The 23,606-nt window shown below is 42.2% G+C and overlaps 1 protein-coding gene across 2 annotated transcripts in view; it reads right to left on the bottom strand.

Annotated features, from left to right (window-relative positions):
* LOC143319931 (glycine receptor subunit beta-like) overlaps window positions 1-23,606 on the bottom strand; it is a 143,592-nt gene that overhangs the window by 79,383 nt on the left and 40,603 nt on the right. For both annotated transcript variants that reach the window (XM_076729214.1, XM_076729215.1), the window contains exon 2: window positions 13,283-13,412. In XM_076729214.1, coding sequence (XP_076585329.1) covers window positions 13,283-13,407 — 125 coding nt within the window. In that variant the 5' untranslated portion in view covers window positions 13,408-13,412. The remainder of the gene's footprint in view (window positions 1-13,282; window positions 13,413-23,606) is intronic.

Here is a 23,606-nt window from a genome sequence, read left to right as displayed (position 1 = left end):
GAAACCAGGAAAGGTAGACTGTCCGGACATTTTCAGCAGCCTATTTAAAACTTGCAAATTAAACACATTGGTTTGCTGTTTGGAGATGGGAGTAAAATAAACAAATACTTGCCAGTCCAGGCAGGTTTACACTGATGGTTTTTATTGTCAGTTTTACATTTTAGGGTTGACAGACATATTTTCTGTAGAACACTTGCCTACTTAGCCAGATAATTTGAAAAACTACAAAGCCTGGACATTACTGTACCACACAGATTGATTTGTGAAAGACAACCGAGCAGTACTCCCTGCCTGATCAGTGCTGCATATGTGCAACTCCCAGGAGAAATGTCACTCATTAGCAAGTTTTAACATATTAATGCAGGCTGATGAGGTATATTATATTAGTATATGCTGGTTTATATATCACATCAATAAGCATATGTGTGTCAGAGATACATGGACAATTACAATTACAATTCATTTGGCAGATGTTTTTATCCAAGGCGACGTACATACACACACTGATGGTACAGCATCGGAGGCAGTTCTGGGGTTCAGTATCGTGCCCAAGGATACTTCAGCATATATATATATATATGTATATATATATATATATATATATATATATTGTACTGTGATGATTTAAGTAAGGTGAAACAGAAGTGTAAGGACTACAGAGGAAAAGCCACTGTTCTGCTAATCTGGAATATCTGATGACCAAATGCAGGCCTTTTTTGCCTAGAGAGTTCACATCCAGTGTGATAACTGCAGCTTATATCCTCCTGAATGCTAATGCTAAACTAGCAATGAAAGAACTGTATGCTGCTCCATCCAGAGCTAACCTGAAGAGGGGCATCACAGAAGCTAAACATGCTCACAAGCTATGGATTGAAGAGCACTTCCACAACAACGCCGACCCCCGCCGCACGTGGCAGGGTATCAGCCAAAAAAGACAGCCCGACCAACCGGCAGTGCCTCCCTCCCTGACGAGCTCAACAAGTTATATGCTCGCTTCGACAGGGACAACAAACAACAAGCCTGCTCATCACCCAGATGATGCTGTCCACCTACGACGTGCGTTCTGTACTCAGTAGGGTGAACGTCTGTGAGGCTGCTGGCCCTGACGGCATACCCGGCCACGTGCTGAAGGCCTGTGCAGAACAGCTGGCTGGAGTCTTCACTGACAACTTCAATCTGTCAATGGCCGAGGCAGCAGTCCCCACGTGCCTCAAGACCACCACCATTGTGCTGGAACTGAAGCAGCCAGCTGCGGTGGGCCCCAATGACTTCTACCCCATCGCACTCACCCCTATCATCACCAGTTGCTTCGAGAGGGTGGTCTTGGCCCACCTCAAATGCTGTCTTCCCCCCACACTGGACCCCCATCAGTTTGCCTACCGACCAAACAGGTCGATGAAGGATGCCATCTCCACGGCACTGCACTCCACCCTGATGCACCTGGACAACAACAACACCTACGTCAGGATACTGTTCATTGACTTCAGCTCAGCATTCAACACAGTTATCCCCTCCAAGCTGGTCAACAAACTCAGTGACCTTGGCATCAGCACCTCCCTCTGCAACTGGACCCTGGACTTCCTGACTTCCTGAGGTTAGACAACCACACCTCCGCCACCCTGACCCTGAACACCGGCATCCCACAGGGCTGTGTGCTGAGCCCTCTCCTCTACTCCCTCTTTACCCACGACTGCGTGCCCGTGCATGGCTCCAACTCCATCATCAAGTTTGCAGATGACACCGTAGTGATGGGCCTGATCAACAACAACGAGTCAGCCACAGGGATGAGATTCAGCAGCTGGTGATGTGGTGCACCAACAACAACCTCACCCTCAACATCAAGAAGACCAAGAAGCTTATCGTGGACTACAGGAAAACCAAAGGCTGCAGTCACATCCTCATGAGGTTGAACGTGTCTCCAGCTTCAAGTTCCTGGGCATCCACATCTCTGAGGACCTCTCCTGGACCCTTAACTCCTCCACCCTGATAAAGAAGGCTCAACAGCGCCTCTACTCCCTGAGGAGACTGAGGAAAGTCAACCTGGCTCATCAAATTCTAGTCAACTTCTACCGATGCACCATTGCCCCCCTACCATCTGGTAGGAGGTTCAGGAGCCTCCATTTCCACACCAGCAGGCACAGGAACAGCTTCTTCCCCAGAGCTGTTACCCTGCTAAACTCTGTCCACCAGCAACCCCCCCTCCAACCTCCACCACCCTCCCATTGACACTGACCCTGCCCCACCACCTCCTGGTCCTCGGTGGCAGTTAGCTGGGCACTGGCGATGTACTGGGCAGTTTTCACCACTCGTTGCAGGGCCTTCCGCTCAGAGGCTGTGCAGCAGCCGTACCATACTGAGATGCAGTTGGTCAGGGTGCTCTTGATGGTGCAGCAGTAGAAGTTGACTAGGATTTGACAAGCCAGGTTAACTTTCCTCAGTTTCCTCAGGAGGTAGAAACACTGCTGAGCCATCTTTATCAGGGTGGAAGAGTTGAGCATCCAGGAGAGGTCCTCAGAGATGTGGACACCCAGGAACGTGAGGCTGGAAACACATTCAACCTAGTCCTGTCGATGTGAATGGGTGTGTGACTGCAGCCTTTAGTTTTCTTGTAGTCCATGATAAGCTCCTTGGTCTTGGTGTTGCGGGTCAGGTTGTTGTCAGCACACCACATCGCCAGCTGCTGAACCTCATCCCTGTAGGCTGACTCATTGTTGTTGTTAATCAGTCCTATCACCGTGGTGTCGTGTGCGAACTTGATGGAGCTGGAGCCATTCACAGGCACGCAATAATAAAAGTATGACGAATAATATGAAAGTATTTGATAGCATCTGTATGTTCGTATCTGCATATGTGAATTTATGATGGTATATGCTTACAATACAAACAAATGTATAAAAAATAATAATAATCAGCAATAGTGGACGTCAAGTAGGACCACACCAATAGGTGCAACCACGACCCATGCGAACCTGTGAGATGAATCAGCTCAAGGATGGGAAGAAGCTAAGTTAGTAACATGCATTAATTGATATGAATGCATACAGATATAAAGGGAAACAGGAGAGAGCAGCTCAGTTTATGATTGAATTCCGCAGGCAGTCTAGGCCTGGAGCAGCATGATTGGCCTCATCACAAAGAGGAAAAGAACTGCAGCGTAGTATGTCTTCATTAATCAACGAACACTTTCCAAAAGAAACAATGGAATGAAGACAAGATCTGTTTTCTTCAAACAGAAACAGCCACAAGGCTTGAATACACACATTGTGGTTAAAAAACTAGGCTGCATGTACAACCCTGATTCCAAAAGTTTGGACACTGTGTCAACACTGATAAAGACAGAATGAAGTTATTTGCAAACAAACTGTGTTTACTGTTTTGCAAAGTGTTCTGGAACCCATGTCGTAATATCCTGTATACAATCAGGTGTTTCACAAAGTGGTTAACCTCACCCCATCCTTGCTTGTGATTGGCTGAGCCTTTGGAGGACACCCCTTTCATACCCAGTCATGATAGTATTACTTCTTACCAATGAACCTGTTTCCCTGTGGAATGATCCAAACAGATGGTTTTTGAGAGTTCCACAACTTTCCAGTATCTTGTTGTCCCTGTCCAAATTTGTTTGAAAGGTGTTGCTGGCATCAAGTTCAGAATATAATATCTTTACAAAAATCAATGAAGTTGACTTTCTCTAAAGGAGGGGTCACTTCCAACTTTGTGTGGAATACCTGCAGAGGAGGGACATCCAAGTATACAAATAATTAGGTGTGTGTTTCTTTTGTAGATTTGTGCGAACTCTTGCGTGTTGTAGCGTATGTTTTGCCATATAGCACAAGCTAACGCTAAGTGCTAGCTTCTACTTAGCAATCAGCATGGTCTCCACATGCAAACCCAGCATCCCAGTTGGTAAAGTGATACATACACAGACGCCCTGCCGGGTCTAAGCTTCGGGAATTTGTGAAAATAATGCATTTGGAAATGTTTTCTATACTGGCATATGTTAGCATAGCCCAGGGCAAAACAAGTGCATGGTTGAGACTGCTATATCTTATCCTATATATTTTGCCCAAGGAAACCCCAGCACCAGCTCACAAAACTCCTTTAAGCTAAATGCCTGTAACGACTAAGAATGTTATGTTAGTGAACAGGTTCTAAATTGTCAACATCTGTATTCACATTTTTCTAATTTGGATTCAGTGAATCCTTCACTTGTACTGTATTTCCATGTACAAATATTCATGACTGCAGTCAATAAATTTTTATTGTATATCTGTTAAATATTTCATGTGTAATATACAGTATTTGCTTAGGAAAAACTTGTTATGTTCAAGAAAAAATATGATTTGAATTTGCGGCATTGGTTGACCATTTTTAGTTTATTATGGTGTATGAACATTGAAGTTAAGTAGGTTATTGTAGATAAAACTCACTGCTCTATCCCCCATAGCTGTATTCAGCCCTGTAAATGTTGCATGCATTCTGCAGTGAGAACACATTTAGGGCAAACAGTTATCCGCAATCATACACTGCGATCATAAGTGTAGGCTCTGACTGCATTGTTGCACACTTTCCACATGTGCACTGATACAAACAAATAAAAAAATTGACAATTCATGTATGTATAAAGCTAAAGAAATAAGAAACCTTGTATACCATTATTTGCAACCAATAATAGCACCCACGTTTTAGATTTGAATGTGTGTGCTCTAGCACATTCAAATCTTGCTAGCTACTTTTTCCCAGCCTGAGGTGAATGGCCAGTAGTGCTGTTTAGCAGTGTCCTCTGTGTGCACTCTGCCCATTCATGTGTAAATGAGACAGAGCGCTGAAACCAACAGCGCAGTTAGACCGGCCAATGTTTCAACAACCCAGTGGTCGAATTTGACTAGTTGATAGAGGTGCCGGTCATCAGAGTCAAGAGATTTGAGGTGCAGCACCCAAGTTCACCATAGAAACACCAATGACGATCCAGAAGGAAGTAACCCCAGAGACAATATATCGCATGAAGAGCGCTCCCCGACTCCAGAAACCCCCTCATTTATGTAAACAATGAGGACCTTCGACTGTCTGCTTTCATATGATACCAGACTTGTGTGGTTTGCGTGATGTGGTGAAATCGGTAGACACGCTAAAATGGGCATACACTATTGTCGTGTTTTCGTTACATGCCCATATAATTTCTTGGGCTATGAATTATGTTTCGTTTGGGTGGCAATGCTTGGTATAGGCTTTTAGCTGAGTTTCTCCCCGTCATTCTGCAATGCTACAAGTTAGGATTGGTGCTTCCTAGCATTGACCATCTGAACTGCAGGCATCTCAAGCTGTGTCCCAATTCAGCGGCTGCATCCTTCGGAGGACCCAGCCTATGCGGTCTCCGGAGGCTGGGTCCTTCGGAGGATCCTCCGTCGGCCGCATCAACTATCGCTAAATGGGACGGTCTAGCCTTCGGAGCATTTCCTGATTGCGTCACGACGTCATAACTTCTTCCCTCCTAACCCGGGAAAAACACACGTACAGGGCGCAGAGATGCGCCTGTACAGCTCCTATCGCTTGTAAGAGGCGCGAAATGTAGCCTATTATACAACTTACAAATGCACCTGATGTGAATATCCTCACAGCTTCTCGTTGGACGGTTCACGCCTCCGCGTCGTCCATTCATTTCTGATAGTGGACACCTCAAAGGCCATTATCCCGCTTTTACCATGGTCACTTACGAAAGAAATAAATATTAAATCAATTATTAATACATTAATGTTGTTTTTTTAACCGTTAAAATCGTAAGTTTTTAACAAGAGGCGGCTGAGTGGACTATTTAATATCGCTTGTTGTGACGCGTTGCCAAGGTAACCGGCTCTGGCCACAGAACCTGCAGCTCGGTCGGCGCAACTGTAATATTAGGCCTAATCAGTGGAGGGAAGTGACATGATTGCTTAACGTTATGTTACGTGATACAAAGTATCATTTCAGAGGGCAAGTGCACCTCTTACCGCTTGTGTGTGTCCAGAGGATGATGCCAAATTTTATTTCAAAGACTCAAAGTCCACAGATAGTTTCCTAAATCATTTTTATTGCAAGAAATATTATCCACCATTCACTCTGACCATTAAATGTGGTTAAAGGAAACTATAAAATCACTCATGTTGTCTACTGTCTTGCCGTTGTGATAAATAAACTGTGAAATAACGTATGTTCTGAGTTTCTGTTGCCATGGTTACCAACTAGCGTTTGAGCCAGCGCAATAATTTAGAACAATCAGGCTCTTTGACCGGAACTTTTTTATAGGTGTCCTACAACACTTTTTAACGGACACCCTGCAGCCAATCAGAATCGAGTATTCACCCAAAATAAGATAATAGTTGACATGCGAGCTTGTAACATTTGTAAGTGAAGGGTTTAAATAAGGCTAACTGTTAACTGAGCTCCTCATATCAACAGGTCGCCATTATTAAAAAAAAAACAATCGGTGCGCAAAGCATCTTGGGATATGGGAGGCCGCGAAGGATAGTAGCGACGCATCCTCCAAATACAGGGAAAAGGAGGACGCATTTGTTGGCTGCATTTGGAGGATCCTTCAAATTTGGACGAATTAGGACAGCCTTCACGCAACGTTATGACGTAATCGGCCTTCAAATCCATCCTCCGAAGGATGCAGCCCCTGAATTGGGACACAGCTACAGTTTGCCCCCTGTACAAGGGGCACTCGTATTTAAGAGGAAAAAAATAGAAAGACATTTTTTGACTAAGCATTTAGAAGCATCCTGCTGAATTCTCTGAGGTTCCATAGGAGCCTCCCCTCCCTTCAGGATCCGATTCAGGTTCGAACATGCACAGTCCAACCACTAAAGCACTCGGTCTGTTCATTGCCGCCATGTCCGCTGCTTTCACACGGATTGTGCTTTGTTAGAGTCTAAGCTCTCCCTGTTACCACGGTAACAGTTTTGGGGTGGGGCAGCAGCTCTTTTGCATTTAAAGCTGCAGACACCAGAAACAGTGCATTCTGAAAGGGACTGACAGAGGAAAATGGAAGGAGGTGAGAATCTTTTCCTAAAAGTTATTTCCAGCAAACAGCTTCAAAAACATGTTTTATGGAAATCATAGACCTATGCAACTTATTGAAAAAGCTTCATAATATGGTACCTTTAAATATATTGTCTTTTTACTATTTTCAATTGAGTATATGTCAGTAAGGATTAGCAAAAGACCACATTCTGTTTTATTTGTGTTTTACACAGTGCCTCGCCTTTTTTGGAATCAGGGTTGTAACTAATCAACTTTACAGACACCCAAATGCAACCATTTAGATAACAGACTTTTTTTATGGGAGTTTTGGTGATTATCATCCTGTATCATTAGTGCATCATGACAACCCATGTGGGGAAATAGAACTCCAGTGAGTGAGAGAACTTTATGTGGTACTTTAATGCTTCTAATGTGTGTCTTTATTTTCTTTGGTGTCACAAAGTTCATGAAGACAAAGCTGATTATAATTATTATTAATATTATTACAGTGCCAATATAACAGGAACAGATAAGACAAAAAGGAAGTAACTTGTATGGCAATGGGTCAGGGCTTTTTTTCCTGTGGAATCTCAGTCTTACACTTTTTAATGGACTGAAAGAACTGACAAAATAGACACACGCTACTTCTAATACTACCATTAATAGTAGTACTACTACTACTGTTTTAGGCTGTAAGTGACACTTGAATGTGTTTTTCGAGAGACTATATTGTTTGTATGTCGTTAGCAAGTTAGCTGTTTTCATCTGCCAGTGTTGTGGTAGTAGTGTGGGGTGGTTGCCGTGACGATAAGCCCTCATTCAAAAGAGCCTGCGTCGCTCATGTTAATATTTCATATGCTTCTTTAGAATGCTTTATTAAGAAATACAGTGTTTTGTTAAGTTCGGAATGTGTACGTTAACCGGTATACTCCCAGTTACAATGACTTAGCTTGGAAATAGTGACTATTTATGCTGGGCCCCACTGAGACAAGTAAATATGTCCAACTGTAGCTGCTATTAGCTAGTAAACTCAGTTAGCCATGCAGTGAGAGGTCCTCTGACGTGGGCTGCCCTCTGGACACCATCGAGGAGGTGGATGAGAGGAGGATGTTAGCCAAGCTGACATTGATCATGGACAACCTATCCCATCCCCTGCATGAGACAGTAGGAGCCTTTAGTAAGAGACTGCTGCATCCAGTCTGTTAGAGAGAACGCTACTGCAGGTCCTTCATTCCTACATCTGTCAGACTCCAGCATCATGTAATTTAGCACTGTGTTGATGCTGTCTTTCTCAAGTCTACATCATAAACCCACTTTTGGCACTGCTGTTATCAATGCTAATATATGCTCACATTTATCCATTTCACGTGGTGCAATTTCTCAGTTGTATATTTCTTTCAACTGTGCAATAACAATATTTATTATCCATATTGACAACTGTATTTTTATAAACTGCATATGTTGTGCATATACATAGACCTAGTATTTCTCAAGTGAAATAGTATTTTCTCAGGTGCAATAGTATTTCTCAAGTGCAATGCAATACAGGTCATAATACTACAAGCAACAGTACTGTTTATGGCAGTAGGATTCTTTGGCATTTAGTATTTTTTTTTATAATCTTTACAAATGTATATAAACATAGTTGTTTTTTTTGTATTCTGTACCTTGCATACTTGTATATTTTCATTTTGACCTCTTTATGCCACTGTGCTTTGTAATACTTGCTGGCTGTAATGACTAAATTTCCCTGGTGTGGGATCAAAAAACTCCTGTCTTATGCTATCATATTTTATCAGCAGGGTGTGCTCAGACTGGGAGCTTGGACCACCAGGGGAGTGCTAATGTTTACACCTTCAGCACAGGAGAAGGTTTTCAGGCCCATTTCCAAAAAAGTTGGGACACTGCGTAGAATGTAAATAGAAACAGAATATAATGATTTGCAAATCACTGAAACCCCATATTTTAGACAACATATCAAATATTGAAACTGAGAGATGTCATTGTTTTTGAAAATTATATCATCCAGGCATATAAAATAAATGCAAAATATGATGGAAAATAAATACCACTGAATAGTAGTAATAAAATTAAGTTAAAAATAGAGTATATAGAATGCATGAAATCAAGTGAAATACAACATTTTAAAAGAAGTCTAATGCAACAGTTTCATGCCTCTATCAGGAAAGTCATAGCTTCTTAAAGCTACAAGGAAGAGATAAATTTTAAGCTTTCTTTTAAAAATATTTAGTGAGCTGGCTTCCCTGATATCTATAGGTAGTGTGTTCCAGACCTTGGAGGTGTAATTGACAAGTGCTGCATTCCCAATTTTCCTTTGGCTGTTCCTGGGAACCTCCAGTAAACCACCAACAGATGATCACAGTGTTCTTGAAAGTGAATACTGAACAAAAGAGTTAGCAATGTACGACGTCAGTATTAATCATCTAATACAAGACTGGACCAGTCTTGTATTAGATGATTAATACTGAAGGGAGGCTATATAATAAGAGTTACAATAGTCTTACAGAGCTCATTTAATGTAATGCAGGTGAATTTTCCCATGTTTTATCTTTTTCACAGAGTTTGCTGAGATCATCTCAGTTAACATCAGCAGCATTGCTCAGTTGACAACTCTGCTCTTCTCTTCACCCAAATATCCATAACATGTGGCCGCAGTTCAAACTATATGACTATAAAGTTGATCATTGACCTACGACCTAGGATGTCCTGGTGCCAAGTGCATCGATGGACCATCCTTATGTTTAACATGGTGTTGGTTTGTGACAAACTACAACTCGCACAGAAGTCCAACACCTGAACCCGGCTCAGGTTCAGATCAGGCACGCCATTCCTCCCAATCATGCCCCTCCAGGTGACGCTGTCATTGCCTACATGAGCGTTGAAGTCCCCAGCAGGACTATGGAGTCTCCAGACAAGGCATTATCCAACACCTGTCCCAAGAAGCCAGCTTCTGTGTCCGGGGATTGGACCGCATCAATCCAATCAGATCTCACTCTCCATCTCTCTCCTCCTCTCCCTCTCTCCCTTCCTGCTTCTGCTTGATGTTCCTGCCTGTTAAAAGGAAGTTTTTCCGCACAATAGTCACCATGCACTTGCTCATGGGAGAACTGTTGGGTCTGTGAAGATTAAGAGTATGGTTCTGACCTTCTCAATATGTAAAAAATGTCCTGAGACAACTTCTGTTGAGTTTTGGTGCAATACATATAAAATTGAATTGAACTAAAATAATTATTATGGAGACAGTTTGGTGAAATTGCTACCATACACCTGGGGGATGCTGCTTTTAGTTACTAGGATAGTCTACCTAACATAACAAAATCTGACTATACTGCAGTGAAAGAAAAGCTGACAGCTGTTGGACTGACTGCTTATCTGTCTATATCTTAAAGTTATGTCAATGCATGCCCTCACCTACCTGGTGAGGCTCTCCCAGTATTTGCTGCTGAAATTAGCCTGCTAGTGGCTCTCACATATGGACAAAATGTTAAAGATGGAGAAAAATCAGATGCTTCATCGCTGGAATTGAGCGACATCATCAGCTGCATTGTTAGGAATATGGTGTAATGACACTGGATTCTGCTCTTAAGTCTGCACTATAGTTTAAGACTGCCTATCATGTTTATTGGGTGTTTCCATCTCCAACACTCTGCAGTGTTTTTCTCAGACACCTGTCTCAACTGCTGTCTCTCCCTTGACACCCACTCACCTTCTTGCATTTTCCACTTCTCTTGGTGTAGAAGCCATTTTTATAATGGTCTTTATAAGTTCAGTTTATGGTGAAAATGAGTTTAATCTAATTTAAGTAGACAGTAAATTTTGAATTGCATTATGTTGCGAATATTAAGGATAGAAAATTATTTATTTTGTCTCTTAGTTTGAATTTATCTTAGTAATATTTGGTTATGGGTGGAGTATCCAGTTATATATGGCCGGGCGCACAGGTGGTATGGTTGGCCCTTTTGTTCCTTGAAGGTGAAGAAGAGCATCATGGTAAATGTTTTTTGACCGTTTAATTGTTTGATAATGAATTACACCTTTGGACCTTTTGTTGTCATGGATCCGCATTAATAATGGAAATTGTGAAACAAATGAGAAAATAAAGGAACGCTAAGAACGGATCCGTGAGTACTGAAAGTTGTTTTATATTGTGGACGGTGGATACGTGTCAAAATTACGAGACAGCTCCTGTCACCTAAGTGGCAATTTTATTTTATAGGAAAATTGTCACTACACTTGGTGTCCATTCTGCCTTCTCAGATGATCTCTAGATAATGCAGAGAACACTGGAGACACTTTCAGGAAGAGTTGAGCAGTTACAGCTCCAGGTTCATTGCCAATGACAAGACACACGACATGGCTCATCACACTAAAGACCTTGTCAGTGGAGTCCCACTCTTGATATTTCAAACAAGTTGACAGGGACAACAAAACACTGGGAAAGCTGTGAAATTCTCCAAAATCATTTGTTTGGAACATTCCACAGGTAAACAGGTTCATTGGTAATAGGTTGTAGTATCATGGTTGTGTTTGAAGGGGCATCCTGAAAAGGTCTAGTCATTCACAAGCAAGGATGGAGGCAAGTTTCACCACTTTGTGAAACACATGATTGCATAAAGGATATTATTAAATGGGCTCAGAAACACTGTAAAACTGTTGTCCATAAACAGTACATTTCCATGATGCATTCTGTTTTTATTTACATTTACTCATTGTGCCAGCTTTTTTGGAATTGGGGTTGTAAACTGGACCATCTGACACCAGACAGGCTTCTGCCCCTGACTGGCCCTCTGTTCCCCTGCTACAGAGAGCATCAGGGTGAGTCTCATGAGTCCAACCACAACAGAAACAACAGACTGACACTACTCCAGCAAAACCTCTTGGGGCATATTCAGGTGACTCACCAATGTCTCAACGATCGGACTTGATCAACAACACTTCGGGACAGGTTGTTCAGAGACCTCATTAGCTTTTGTAGTGAGCAATCCCTCACCCATTCAAAGGACAGATATGGACTGATTATGAACATTTGTTGCTTTACTGGACATTAATTTAATGTAACATTTCCAGATGGACAGCATTTGAAAAACAATGGGACTGTACTGGGTGGGAGCCATCTTGCAGAATGGAACCAGCTATCCTCTGTAACTGCCTGGTATAGAGTGTTTCAGGGTTAAGCTGTGACTCTCCTATCAGCCTACTAGACCACCTAACTATTTGGCTGAGGGACTTCTTGTTTTTAAGAGCCAAATTGCTAAACCAGCACACCAGACAAAAAGATAAAACAGATTCAATAAAAGCACGGTAATAGAGAGTCAATAAGTTTTGATTGATGTGAAGATAGGACAGTTTCCTCAGACAGTACAGATGCTGATTAGTTTTTTTAAACACAGCTTCACAATTTGCCTCAAATGTGAGCTTGTTATCAATGATTGTACCAAGAAATTTGTAATTTTCCACAGTCTCCACAATCTGACCCTTTATGTCTGTGGCCGTCTGAACCTGAGTGTGTTTTCTGAAATTCAATGAGCATGTATTTAGTTTTTGTGACATTTATCTGCAGAAATGACTTGTCACACCAATCTGAGAACTCCTGTACTATTGGGCCATGACTTGCTTCGTTACCATGAAGTAGGCTTACGATTACAGTGTCATCAGCATACTTTAAAATGTATCTGCCAGCTCTACTGCTGCAACACATATTTGTTTATAAAATGAACAGGAGAGGGGACAATACACAACCCTAGGGGGAGCCAGTGGAGATGCAGGTCTGGTCAGATAGGGTGCCATTGACTCATACTCTCTGTCTTCGATTGGTTAAAAAATTTAAAATATGGAATAGATCATAGCTTTTTAGGCCAGAAAGATCCCCCACAAAGGGTTATTTGAACAGTAGAATTAACCACTCAAAAGCCCAGTCAAACATCTGTCAGGGTGAAAATGGAGCAGTAGAAAAAATTTTGTGATTCATTTGTAAATGTGACAAATATCGGAAATTTTTGGACTATTCACTGATGTTGGAGTTCATAGCCATTTTAGAGTCAATGTCTGATGCAGAGCACTTTTGATTATCTTTCTTCTGTTTTGAAATTATCTTGCTCTCAGTCATTGAACAAGGTATAGCTTATGTAAGGTACTCACAGAATAATATCTAAATAATGTCACATGGTGGCGTAGCAGAATGATGACAAATTGTGAGGATAATGTTGATAATAATGTCAACACATTGAGAAAGGGTCCGTTTGGAGAATAAAGTATATTTACTTACGATGGACAGACGACTTGCTTGCCTTTCTTTCCCTTCTTTGTGGATTTTCCTTCTTTTGCTGTGGTCAGTTGCCAACAACACAGCAGCAACAGCAGCAAAATCACTGGCCTCAATCCAGCAGCCATGGTGCCTAAAACAGAGTTACATGCTGACCTTAACACATGCAATATATTACATTGAATTCAGAAATAACCTCAACAATGTCAGCATTTTATTGACTTTCTCACTAGATTCAGGAACTTTTAAGACCCCATTAGTGATCTCAAAAAAGCACAACAACAACAACAAATCTGGCATTTTTTTTCCTCTCCTTTGAGAATTGCCAATATTTCTGTGAATATTCTCTTATTGGCTGTGGATCTCTAGACTCACTCTGGTCAGGAAGTGGGACAGCAGCACATTCAGCTGACCAATCATCACCCAAACAAAAGCATGACTCAGAGATCCGTGCTAATCCAATGACCAATACTGATCCCCATCGTTTGTAAGGGGAACTCCTCTCATTTGATTTTGCTCTACATTATTCAACTTGACTATTTTTTTCTCAAATACACAGAGTTTACCAAAGAGTGACTGAGCCTAGTTTTGCTTAATGGCTATGGCTATGATGTATGTTGGGCAGTCAGAGGACAAGTGTGGGAGGGAGGATGGGTTGTTGAGGAAAGTGATAGTCTCATGGAAAAAAAACGTTCCTGTGTCCAGTGGTCCTGGTGTTGACAGAGCTGAACCTGTGGCCAGATGGAAGCTCTGAGGTTTCCCCCATAGGAGATTGATAAAGTGTTATCAAAACTCTGTCTATATACATTGTAGGGGGATTAGGTCATTAAACCTTTGTGTTTAATGTTTGCACTCATTAGTATAGAAAGGGGCACCAACCTTCATTAGATCTGGAAGATTTTATCTTTGTTTTATTTTAATGCTTATTTGATAATAATTAATGAATTAATGGTAGATCAGTCTCATCATCTGAAGCATAGGGTCTCGATACAGTGATTATCTATTCCCAGCTCAAAAGGGCACTGTCTGACAATGACTTAAGTGAAAAGTATTATTTATTTGGCATAATAATGAGAATGTAATTCAAACAAATGAATGAAGAAGCTATTGCAGGAGGATAAAATGAATGAGTTTGGCGATAGTGAGAAATAGTTTTGAAGAGAATTACGACGCAAATGTAGTGTTAATTTCCTGAATTAATGACTAAGCGAGTCTAATGAGAATCGAGATTGTTATAGCCTACGACACCAACTCTTATCAAATGCAGCATGGAGGATGCCTACTTCTGTGCCAGCGGCGCTCTGATGACGGACTTTTCTGAACTGACCCAAATGGACCCCGGCTGTCGCTCATCACTCCGATCTGCACTGCGGTCCAATGGGAAGAACCAGTCGAGCTGTGGTGTTGAGAGCCAATATTGGACAGAGATGTTTCAGGGGCTGGTCCTTTGGTGTCGCTAACAGAAGAGGAGCAGTTCTTTCGGTGGCTATTTGACCCAGACAGATGGGTTGGGGCTGGCTGGCTGCAATGTTGTGATAATAGTTCATGTGCTTAGAGTACAGCTAATGATCTGAATATGACACTGCAGAAGAGTAAAAGAGAAGTGGAGAGATCATGAAATCACAGAGCACCCTTATCAGGGCTCTCTGGGACTTTCTATGGCCTTGCAGGTGTCTTCATGCTACTTCTTTGTGTGGCTTTATGTAACCTTACTGTTCGAACAAAGTCTTTAAACATGTATTCTCTTACAATCCTTATTTGTGTGTTTTACTATCACGACTGATAGATTGAACGTTCTTATGATTGCACTATGATCCAATATATAATATCACTATGATTTAATGCAATCTCAAAGTGCACTTAATGGCAATAGTATTGTGTGGTATGCCTTTATACTTTATAATATGCTTTCTTTGCTTACAATAAAGTTTGTAAACTTTTTTAAAAATCAGGACGTAAAAGATCAAAAGATAATGGTGTATTTTGGGATGAATAGAGAGAAAATAAAAAGAATGCATCCTTAGGATGCACCCTTAATGTGTCAATGCAAATTTGGGAAAGATAGGGAAATCCAGAACAGCTGCCAAAAGATGATGTAGCAGAACTGGCCTATAGCTGATCCTCTTTTCCCCTCTTTGCATTCCTCAGGAAAAATAGAGGTATAAAACAATCATACTTTTAAGAGTTATTGACCATTTGGAAGGTTCACAGGAAGGTGTGAACTCAGGCAGAGACAAGATGCCTGGTTGTAGAATAACCTTTCACATTCTTTCAGGGCAACAACAGTCACTGATAACACCTTCACTTCAACATTTACATCTGCTCAGGACGTTCTCATGGAGGTGCTAACTCTTTCTTGATAGCCATGGGAATCAAGGACAATAAAACTGTCTGGATGGACAAATACCATGTCTCAGAGGAATCTACAAACCAGATAATGTTGATGGGTTGTAAATTAGACATTCCTAAAGCAAACTGTGCTGTATCCCAAAAAGTTTCTCTGAGTTCCTACCATTGAACCATACTGCCATCTAGGGGTTCATAGTGGTTAGGTTGAATGTGCTTAGTGCAAGACATTTATTAAAAAGTAACCATAATAGCGATAATCATTTTGGCAATTATAGTATACCTTTCTTTATTTCTTTGTTATGTTAAGTTAGTTATGCCTTGGACCATCATGTATATTAGGATGGGTATTAGAAAATGTTTTCGTGAATATCGTTTAATGTCATCATCTATTCATAAGAATTGTCTATGCATGTGGTGAACACGCATGTTGTTGTTGAAGTGCCATTGAAAATGGATCATGTTAAAATATATTGGATTGACCATGGTGAGAAGCAAATGAGTCCCTCGTATGAATCATTAATTAATTACCGCTCCATAGGATGAAATTCCGTCACTTGCCTATGAACCATCCTACATGCGTGACGGCCTATTGATTAGACACGTCCTGGAGCGATGATAAAGTCAGTAGCGCGCAGCGGACTTGAAGAGAGTTTTTCTGTAAGTTCGTGCCTTAAATAACCATCAGAAGCCGTTCCTCGTCTGTAGCCGACCCCGAAGATCCTCAGCTCCCGAGACATCCCTGTCCAACACCGGCTCTCAACCGTGGTTTGCTTGATTCGTCCGGCAGACCGCAGCGCAGATCAGAGCTATGGACGGTAACGCGGAACCTCTTTGTGTCAGTTCGGAGCAGACATCTACAGGAGCGTCGCTGACAAAGTAGGCATGAGTTGGTCCGTGAGGTTAAGATTAAATTCTCTAAACCGTTGATTCAACAAATTAACTTTACATTCACGTCCCCATTTTTCCCTTTAAAACCTACTTCTCACTATCGCCAAACTCATTTTGCCATTCTCTGTAGGTAAGTTTCTTTTTGCAGTGTTTGTGTTACTCCATATCATCCATATAATCTATGGTATTATCCATGATTCATATTCCTTTCATTATTGTGTGTAATAAATAATCTTTTTCATACAGTCGTGGTCAGACGGTGTCCTTTCGAGCTGGGTAAAAGCAATCCCTGCGCTGAGAATTGACACTTCAGATTATCAGACTGATTTACTGTTGGTTCATTCGTTTTCACTACATCAGCATTACAAGACATGATATATAAAATCCTTCTTAGCTGAGGAAGGTTGGTGCTCCCCTCATTTTATTCACGAATGCAACATTAATTTAGAGGTTTAATAATTAATTCCCCTACAATGATGTTATGGTGTAAAATTAGAGTAGCGAGAAGATGCCCCCAGGGGTGTGGTAAACCATGAGCTGAACTGTATAAAAGACAGAGCGCAGACCATTGTAAGTTGGAGTTCATCAGAATTGCATGCTGTGCGTTTCTGAGTGTGTTCCCCTTTATTGTTGACAATAAAGTATTTTGCTTCTTGGACTTCTGACTCCTGCAGATCTTTATTCGAACACCTTCACGAAGATTTTTTTCTGAAACAATTGGACAGCTGAGTTTGAGTGTTTTTGGCCTTTGTGATTTGTGCCATGCCCCATACCTGCCCATCTGCACATCTTGCCTATTAGGCTCATCAGGAGGGTATATAAGCCATGCTGTCACTCTTCCCCGTTGCCAGATTGTCTTTGTGTCATGCCAGACCCTCAAGTGTTCTTTATTAAAGTGATCTCCGGTGTCCGACCTTGCCTGTTCCTGACTACTCCGTCTGTCCAAGCCCTGTGTCTGTAGGTGTGCAGACCTTACCGCCTCGGTGGTTTCAAAGAGCGTATTGCTCCTCTGAGAGTGGTTTCAACCACGCCAAAATCTGTCAGTGATTTCCATGTTCAATCCGCTCCCCTCACACTAACTCTGTCTGAGCTGGCACTCTGCTCAGTACTGCACAGTGTTGCCCCATTTCCACATATTCTCCGTTAATCGGCCTGCACTGCAATTGGGTCCTCCACTAGCCCGTTACAGTCGGTAATGTCATTTTGTCATCGAAAGATACAAAAGTCTAAATCTTTGGGTTTTCTTTAACTAATATTTTGTTTTTCTTTCTAACACAGACAAAAAGACTACCTTTATGCTCCCTGCATGCATAAATTACGTCAATCCTTGCAGTGTGGCCGTTATCTTTTGTATTACAGTTTTTTCCAATGGCTAACACACCAAAATGTGTGCATAGCACAATTATTTAAACTGACACACAGAGAGCAAAACCTCTTCTCAAGTCTCAAAAACTCATTCACTCAAACTCAACACATTTTCTGCTTTACTCACATTTTGCAACTCAAAATGGCACTTTTTAAATGCACTGAACACGGTTCTCAAGACACAACAATCTGACATAAAGTCACATATTTGCCATTTGGAAACACTGCCATTCAAAACGACACTACATGAGCTAATTGGCCAATTAATGTGCCACCTGGCCAAACACCTCAACCACACCAAGCCCTACAGTTTTGTTTTTTTGTTTTTCTAAAGGACTGAGAGACACAACCATGGTGGAGGAAGGGGCGAAATGTTCAGGAGGTACAGGAAGCTGCCATTGTAAACTTGGTTTTGGAAAATAATGGAATCAGATTATGAGAAATTCAAAGCCACATCATCCAAGACAACACCACATCCAACAACATTCAACGAGTTACAGTTTTTCTCAATTGCTAAGACACAATTCCTGGAACAACTCACCATTTTCTCAAATCTTCAGACACAATTTTAAAAACTCACACCCAACAGTACAAACACCTAACTTCTGGGTCCCAATCAGTTTTTACTCTCAGACAATACACACAAGCTGTCAAAACACAGACTACATGAGTGTTTGTTACACACAGGAGGGATTAATTCAACACACTGCCACCAAAATGTCAAGAATAGGGTTTATTCACAGCATTTCCATATTGAGCACATATACAGGTTCATCAGCATCGGCATCTCTTGTCTCTCTTGTCTCTCTTGTCTCTCAACCACTGCATGGTTGGGATCCATTGTTCCAAAGGACACGAACATGCCTCTAGGCTCTATTTATTGACCCCCAATTCTGATTGGTGTGTTAACAATTTTTAGGCTGAGTGTTATCACCTGGAGAAGGGGGTGGTCTCTGAGTTTAGGTTATGATAACTTGAGTTAATTATATTTAGAGCATGTGTTTGCTGAATGAACACATGCAATGAATAATATAATAATGAATGAATATTTGGCCACTTTTGTGTAAGGTTTTGCAGAAAGCATTTTTAATATTGAGTCATGTGTGGAAACAGGTGAATTGTGTTTTTGGTTATGGGAAATGTGTGTGTGCTTCTGGGAATGACGAAAAGGTTTAGGTTTTTGTGCTACAGGAACTGCTTGCTGAGTATCATGCCAGGCAGCGGTAGTCTGTTCCCTCTCCATCGGAGTCGCTGCCGTATCCCCCCCTCTTCTGCCTCTCCTCCGTTGTCTACTTCTTGCCGGTTGTGCTCTCACAACCTCTGGGAGATCAGCAGGTGGGGTCATTCCCGTGGACCGGAGAGATAGCAGAGTGTCTCTAGTGTAACAGCGACAGCTTCGCTTCCGTGCGAGGATACGTTTGACATGTTGAAAGTAATTTCCAAATAAACAGTGCCAGAAGCAGTCCTTGTGCAAAAGTCGGCATGGCGTTTTAAGCCCACATCCAATTTTTGCAGTCACACTGTTCAGATCTGTAAAGGTACAACAGTAAAAACCATTAAAACATTAAAAACATTGAAGACAAGAAGCAGCAGCACGAGTCCGGGTCGCCAGCAGAGCAGCGCCACCGGAAGTCATCAGCGCCACCGGAAGAAGTTTGATTTTTCATCTTACAGTGTAGGGTCCACAAACCATCTGACACAGTCCAGCGGCACCAAAGACGCAGCTGTGCGCCGTAAGTCAAGAGCACAACACCGTGCCGTTGTGGCAGAGTAGAGAGAGATAGGTTAGCTGGTGGAGATCGCTAGTACTATGCACATAGTACTTATACATTTTGGTCATTCAATTCAATTCAATTCAATTCAATTCAATTCAATATTCCTTTATTAGTCCCGCAAGGGGAAATTCCAAATTACAACAGCATCAAAAAAGCAAGTAATATAACAAGTGCATGCAAAGTAAAAACAGTAGTATGTACAAAAGAGTGGGAATTTTAAATAAAAAATAAAAAGAGACGTCATCCTAAAGAAAGTTGAATAAAATTGTACTAGTATTTACAGACTGTTCTGTACATGTTTTATTGCACAGTTTATTGCATAGATTATTTCAATGATTCTTGGAGCAGTTTTTGTTGTGTAGTGTGACAGCTGTAGGGAGGAATGACCTGCGATACCGCTCCTTCACACACTTTGGATGTAGCATCCTGTCACTGATGGAGTTCCTCAGTGCAGTGAGTGTGTGTTGGAGGGGGTGGGAGTCATTGTCTGTCATGGAGGACAGCTTGGCTATAATCCTCCTCTCCCCCACCTCCTCCACCAGTTCCAGAGGGCATCCCAGGACAGAGCTGGCCTTCCTTATGAGTTTGTCCAACCTCTTCCCGTCAGCTGTTGTGATGCTGCTCCCCCAGCAGACTACACTGTAGAAAATGGCAGAGGCCACAACAGAGTCATAGAAGGTCTTCAGTAGTGCCCCACGCACCCCAAAAGACCTCAGCCTCCTGAGTAGATAGAGTTTGCTCTGTCCTCTTTTGTAAAGTGCAGTGGTGTTATGAGTCCAGTCCAGTTTGTTGCTCAGATGAACACCCAGGTACTTACAAGATGTCACCATCTCTATGTCCCTTCCCTGGATGTTCACTGGTGATGGTGAAGAGTACAGGCGCCGATGGAAGTCCACAACCAGCTCCTTGGTTTTACCCACATTAATCTGGAGGTGGTTCTGCTGGCACCAGTCCACAAAATCCTGGATGAGTCCTCTGTATGATCTGTCGTCCCCATCTGTGATGAGGCCAACAATGGCAGAGTCATCAGACAAGTTCTGCAGGTGGCAGGTGGGTGACAGGTGGGAAAAGTCAGCAGTATAGAGGGTGAAGAGGAATGGTGCCAGCACCATTCCCTGTGGAGCCCCTATACTGCAGAGGACAGTCCCTGACACACAGTCCCGTGTCCTCACATACTGTGGGCGGTTGGAAAGGTAGCCCACTATCCAGCATGTGAGGTGTTGGTCCACCCCCGAGAGGTCCAGCTTGTTTCTCAGGATGGCTCGCCTGATGGTGTTGAAAGCACTGCTGAGGTCCAGGAAAAGGACCCGAACAGAGCTCCCAGGCGATTCCAGGTGAGATAGAGCTAGATAGATAGAGGAAGATGAGGGCATCGTCCACTCCGATGCCAGGCTGGTACGCGAACTTCAGCGGGTCCATGGACAAGCTCACCAGGGGGCGCAGGTGGGCAAGGACCAGCCGCTCCAGGGCCTTCATGAGGTGTGATGTTAGGGCCACTGGCCTGTAGCAGCTAGGGTCCTTGGGATGTGGGGTCTTTGGCACAGGTACCAATGCAGGATGTCTTCCAGAGGCATGGTACCCCTCCTAATCTCAGGCTCAGGTTAAACAGATGTCCAATGATCCCGCTCAGCTGATCAGACCAGGATCTGAGGAGCCTGGGCCTGAGGCCGTCCAGTCCTGCAGCCTTCCTGGTCTTTAACCTCCTGAGCTGATTCCTCACCTGGAGAGGTGTGAGGAACAAGTTGGAGCAGGGGGGCTGAGTGTCTTGTGAAGTGGATGGGGGGCTGGGAGGAGCAGTGAGGGGTGGCGTTGATTGCGGTGAGCTGAATACTGGGATCAGTGGGGTACTAGGGCAGGGTGCTGGCAGATCAAAAGAGGTCTGCTGCAGTGCTGGTGCAGCTGGGGGAGGGGCAGATGTTTCCTCAAACCTACAGACTGATACAGTGACAATAAGCGCACCCCAGCACCCACTCCACTAACTTGACATGGAAATGAGCGGTAGTCTAGAAAACTTTTTTTTTTTTTTTTGAGGGCACAGATTGCACCCTTGCATAGATTGTGCCCTGGGCAGTCGCCCACATTGCCCATAGCAAAAACCGGCCCTGAGTTGCGAGGTGGGGCCTGCATGGATCGAATTTGTTTGTCCAGCACATCCCACAGATGCTCGATTGAATTGAGATTTGGGGAATTTGGAGGCCAAGCCACACCTCAAACTCGTTGTGGTACTCCGCAAACCATTCCTGAACCATTTTTGTTTTGTGGCATGGCGCATTATCCTGCTGAAAGAGGCCACAGCCATCAGGGAATACTGTTTCCATGAAAGGGTGTACATGGTCTGCAACAATGCTGAGGTCGTTGGTACGTGTCAAAGTAACATCCACATGGATGGTACGACCCAAGGTTTCCCAGCAGAACAATGCCCAAAGCATCACACCGCCTCCACCGGCTTGGCTTCTTCCCATAGTGCATCCTGGTGCCATGTGTCCCTCTGGTAACCGACACACACGCACCCTGCCATCCACATGATGAAAAAGAACATGTGATTCATCAGACCAGGCCGCCTTCTTCCATTGCTCCGTGGTCCAGTTCGCAACAAACTGCGATGCACTGTGTATTCTGACACTTTTTTTTATCAGAACCAGCATGAACATTTTTGGCAATTTGAGCGACAGTAGCTCATCAGTTGGATCGGATCACACTGCAGACCGGGAACACCCCACAGTTTTGATGATGCTTTGACCCAGTTGCCTAGCCATCACAATTTGGGCCTTGTCAAACTCACTGAAATCCTTACACTTGCCCATTTTTCTGCCTAACACATCAACTTTGCCTAATATATCCCACCCACACTGATTATCAGTGTTATTCACTTCACCTGTCAGTGGTCATAATGTTATGCTTGACTGGTGTATTAACAACAGTCAATGGTAGTGTCATATTTTTACAGCTTGTTTTATTTTCATTTTAAGATTAAACATCCAGAATGCTCTATCAGTGACAGTGTCAGTGACAGGAAAAAATCTGAAGTAACATTAACAGCTGCCAAATATTTCAAGGACAGGCATGCATTAATGTGCATTGAATGCATACTATATCTGAGGGCATATATGTACAGTACAGTTTTAAAGTACATTTAAAGTGTATTGAAAAGACTCAAGAAGTATGTGAAAATACACTAGTAATCTAATTTTAGGATTATTAAGCTGCACTTAAAGTGTACTGGAAATACTCACTCAATATATAAATGTACTCATGAAGATGTACTTGTAATCCATTACTTGTACATTTCATGTAAATATAAGTGTGATATATTAAACAAATTGGTAGTGAAGTACACTTGTACAGTATATCGCTCAAGAAGTGTGTCAAATTACACTATATCCCAATGTGCTCTCTTAATGTTAGATTTTATGTACAATTTACATTACATTATAAACTTTTTTTACTTGTATTTTAAATTGAAGAATAGCATGAGCAAATATAAAATAGTATATTTACAGTATATTAAGTATACTTAAAATAGTCCAATTTTAGTACAGTCAAGTATACTTAATTCATTGTAAGTTGGATTTTTGTGCAACTTAAATACTATTCAAGTGTAATAAGTATAAAATTAGTTGTTCCAATTTAACACACTTTAACTACACAATGTAATAGTCTGGATGCAAGTGCACTTTAGTATGCTCAATATAATAATATTTAGTGTATTTTAGTGTATTTTTTCACAAGAGAAGTCCTCTATTTCCTTCCTGGTTAAGTCATGACCTCTGCAGGGGGAAATGTCACAGAAAGCCTACTCATTTTTTTTTTTTTTTTTTTTTTTAGCAAGTCATTAAAACAAAGTAATTATTATTGGTGATTTAAGATTAATGTGGACATCAGTAATTATAGCCCTTAGTGCTGCATTTATCTCATCATTGGATTAAATTGGCTTTGGTCAGAGTGTACAG

Source organism: Chaetodon auriga, chromosome 4 (genome assembly GCF_051107435.1).
Source record: "Chaetodon auriga isolate fChaAug3 chromosome 4, fChaAug3.hap1, whole genome shotgun sequence".
NCBI classification, from domain to species: domain Eukaryota; kingdom Metazoa; phylum Chordata; class Actinopteri; order Chaetodontiformes; family Chaetodontidae; genus Chaetodon; species Chaetodon auriga.
The sequence above is the reverse complement of the archived record's forward strand: the minus strand, read 5'-3'. Positions and strand labels throughout refer to the sequence as shown.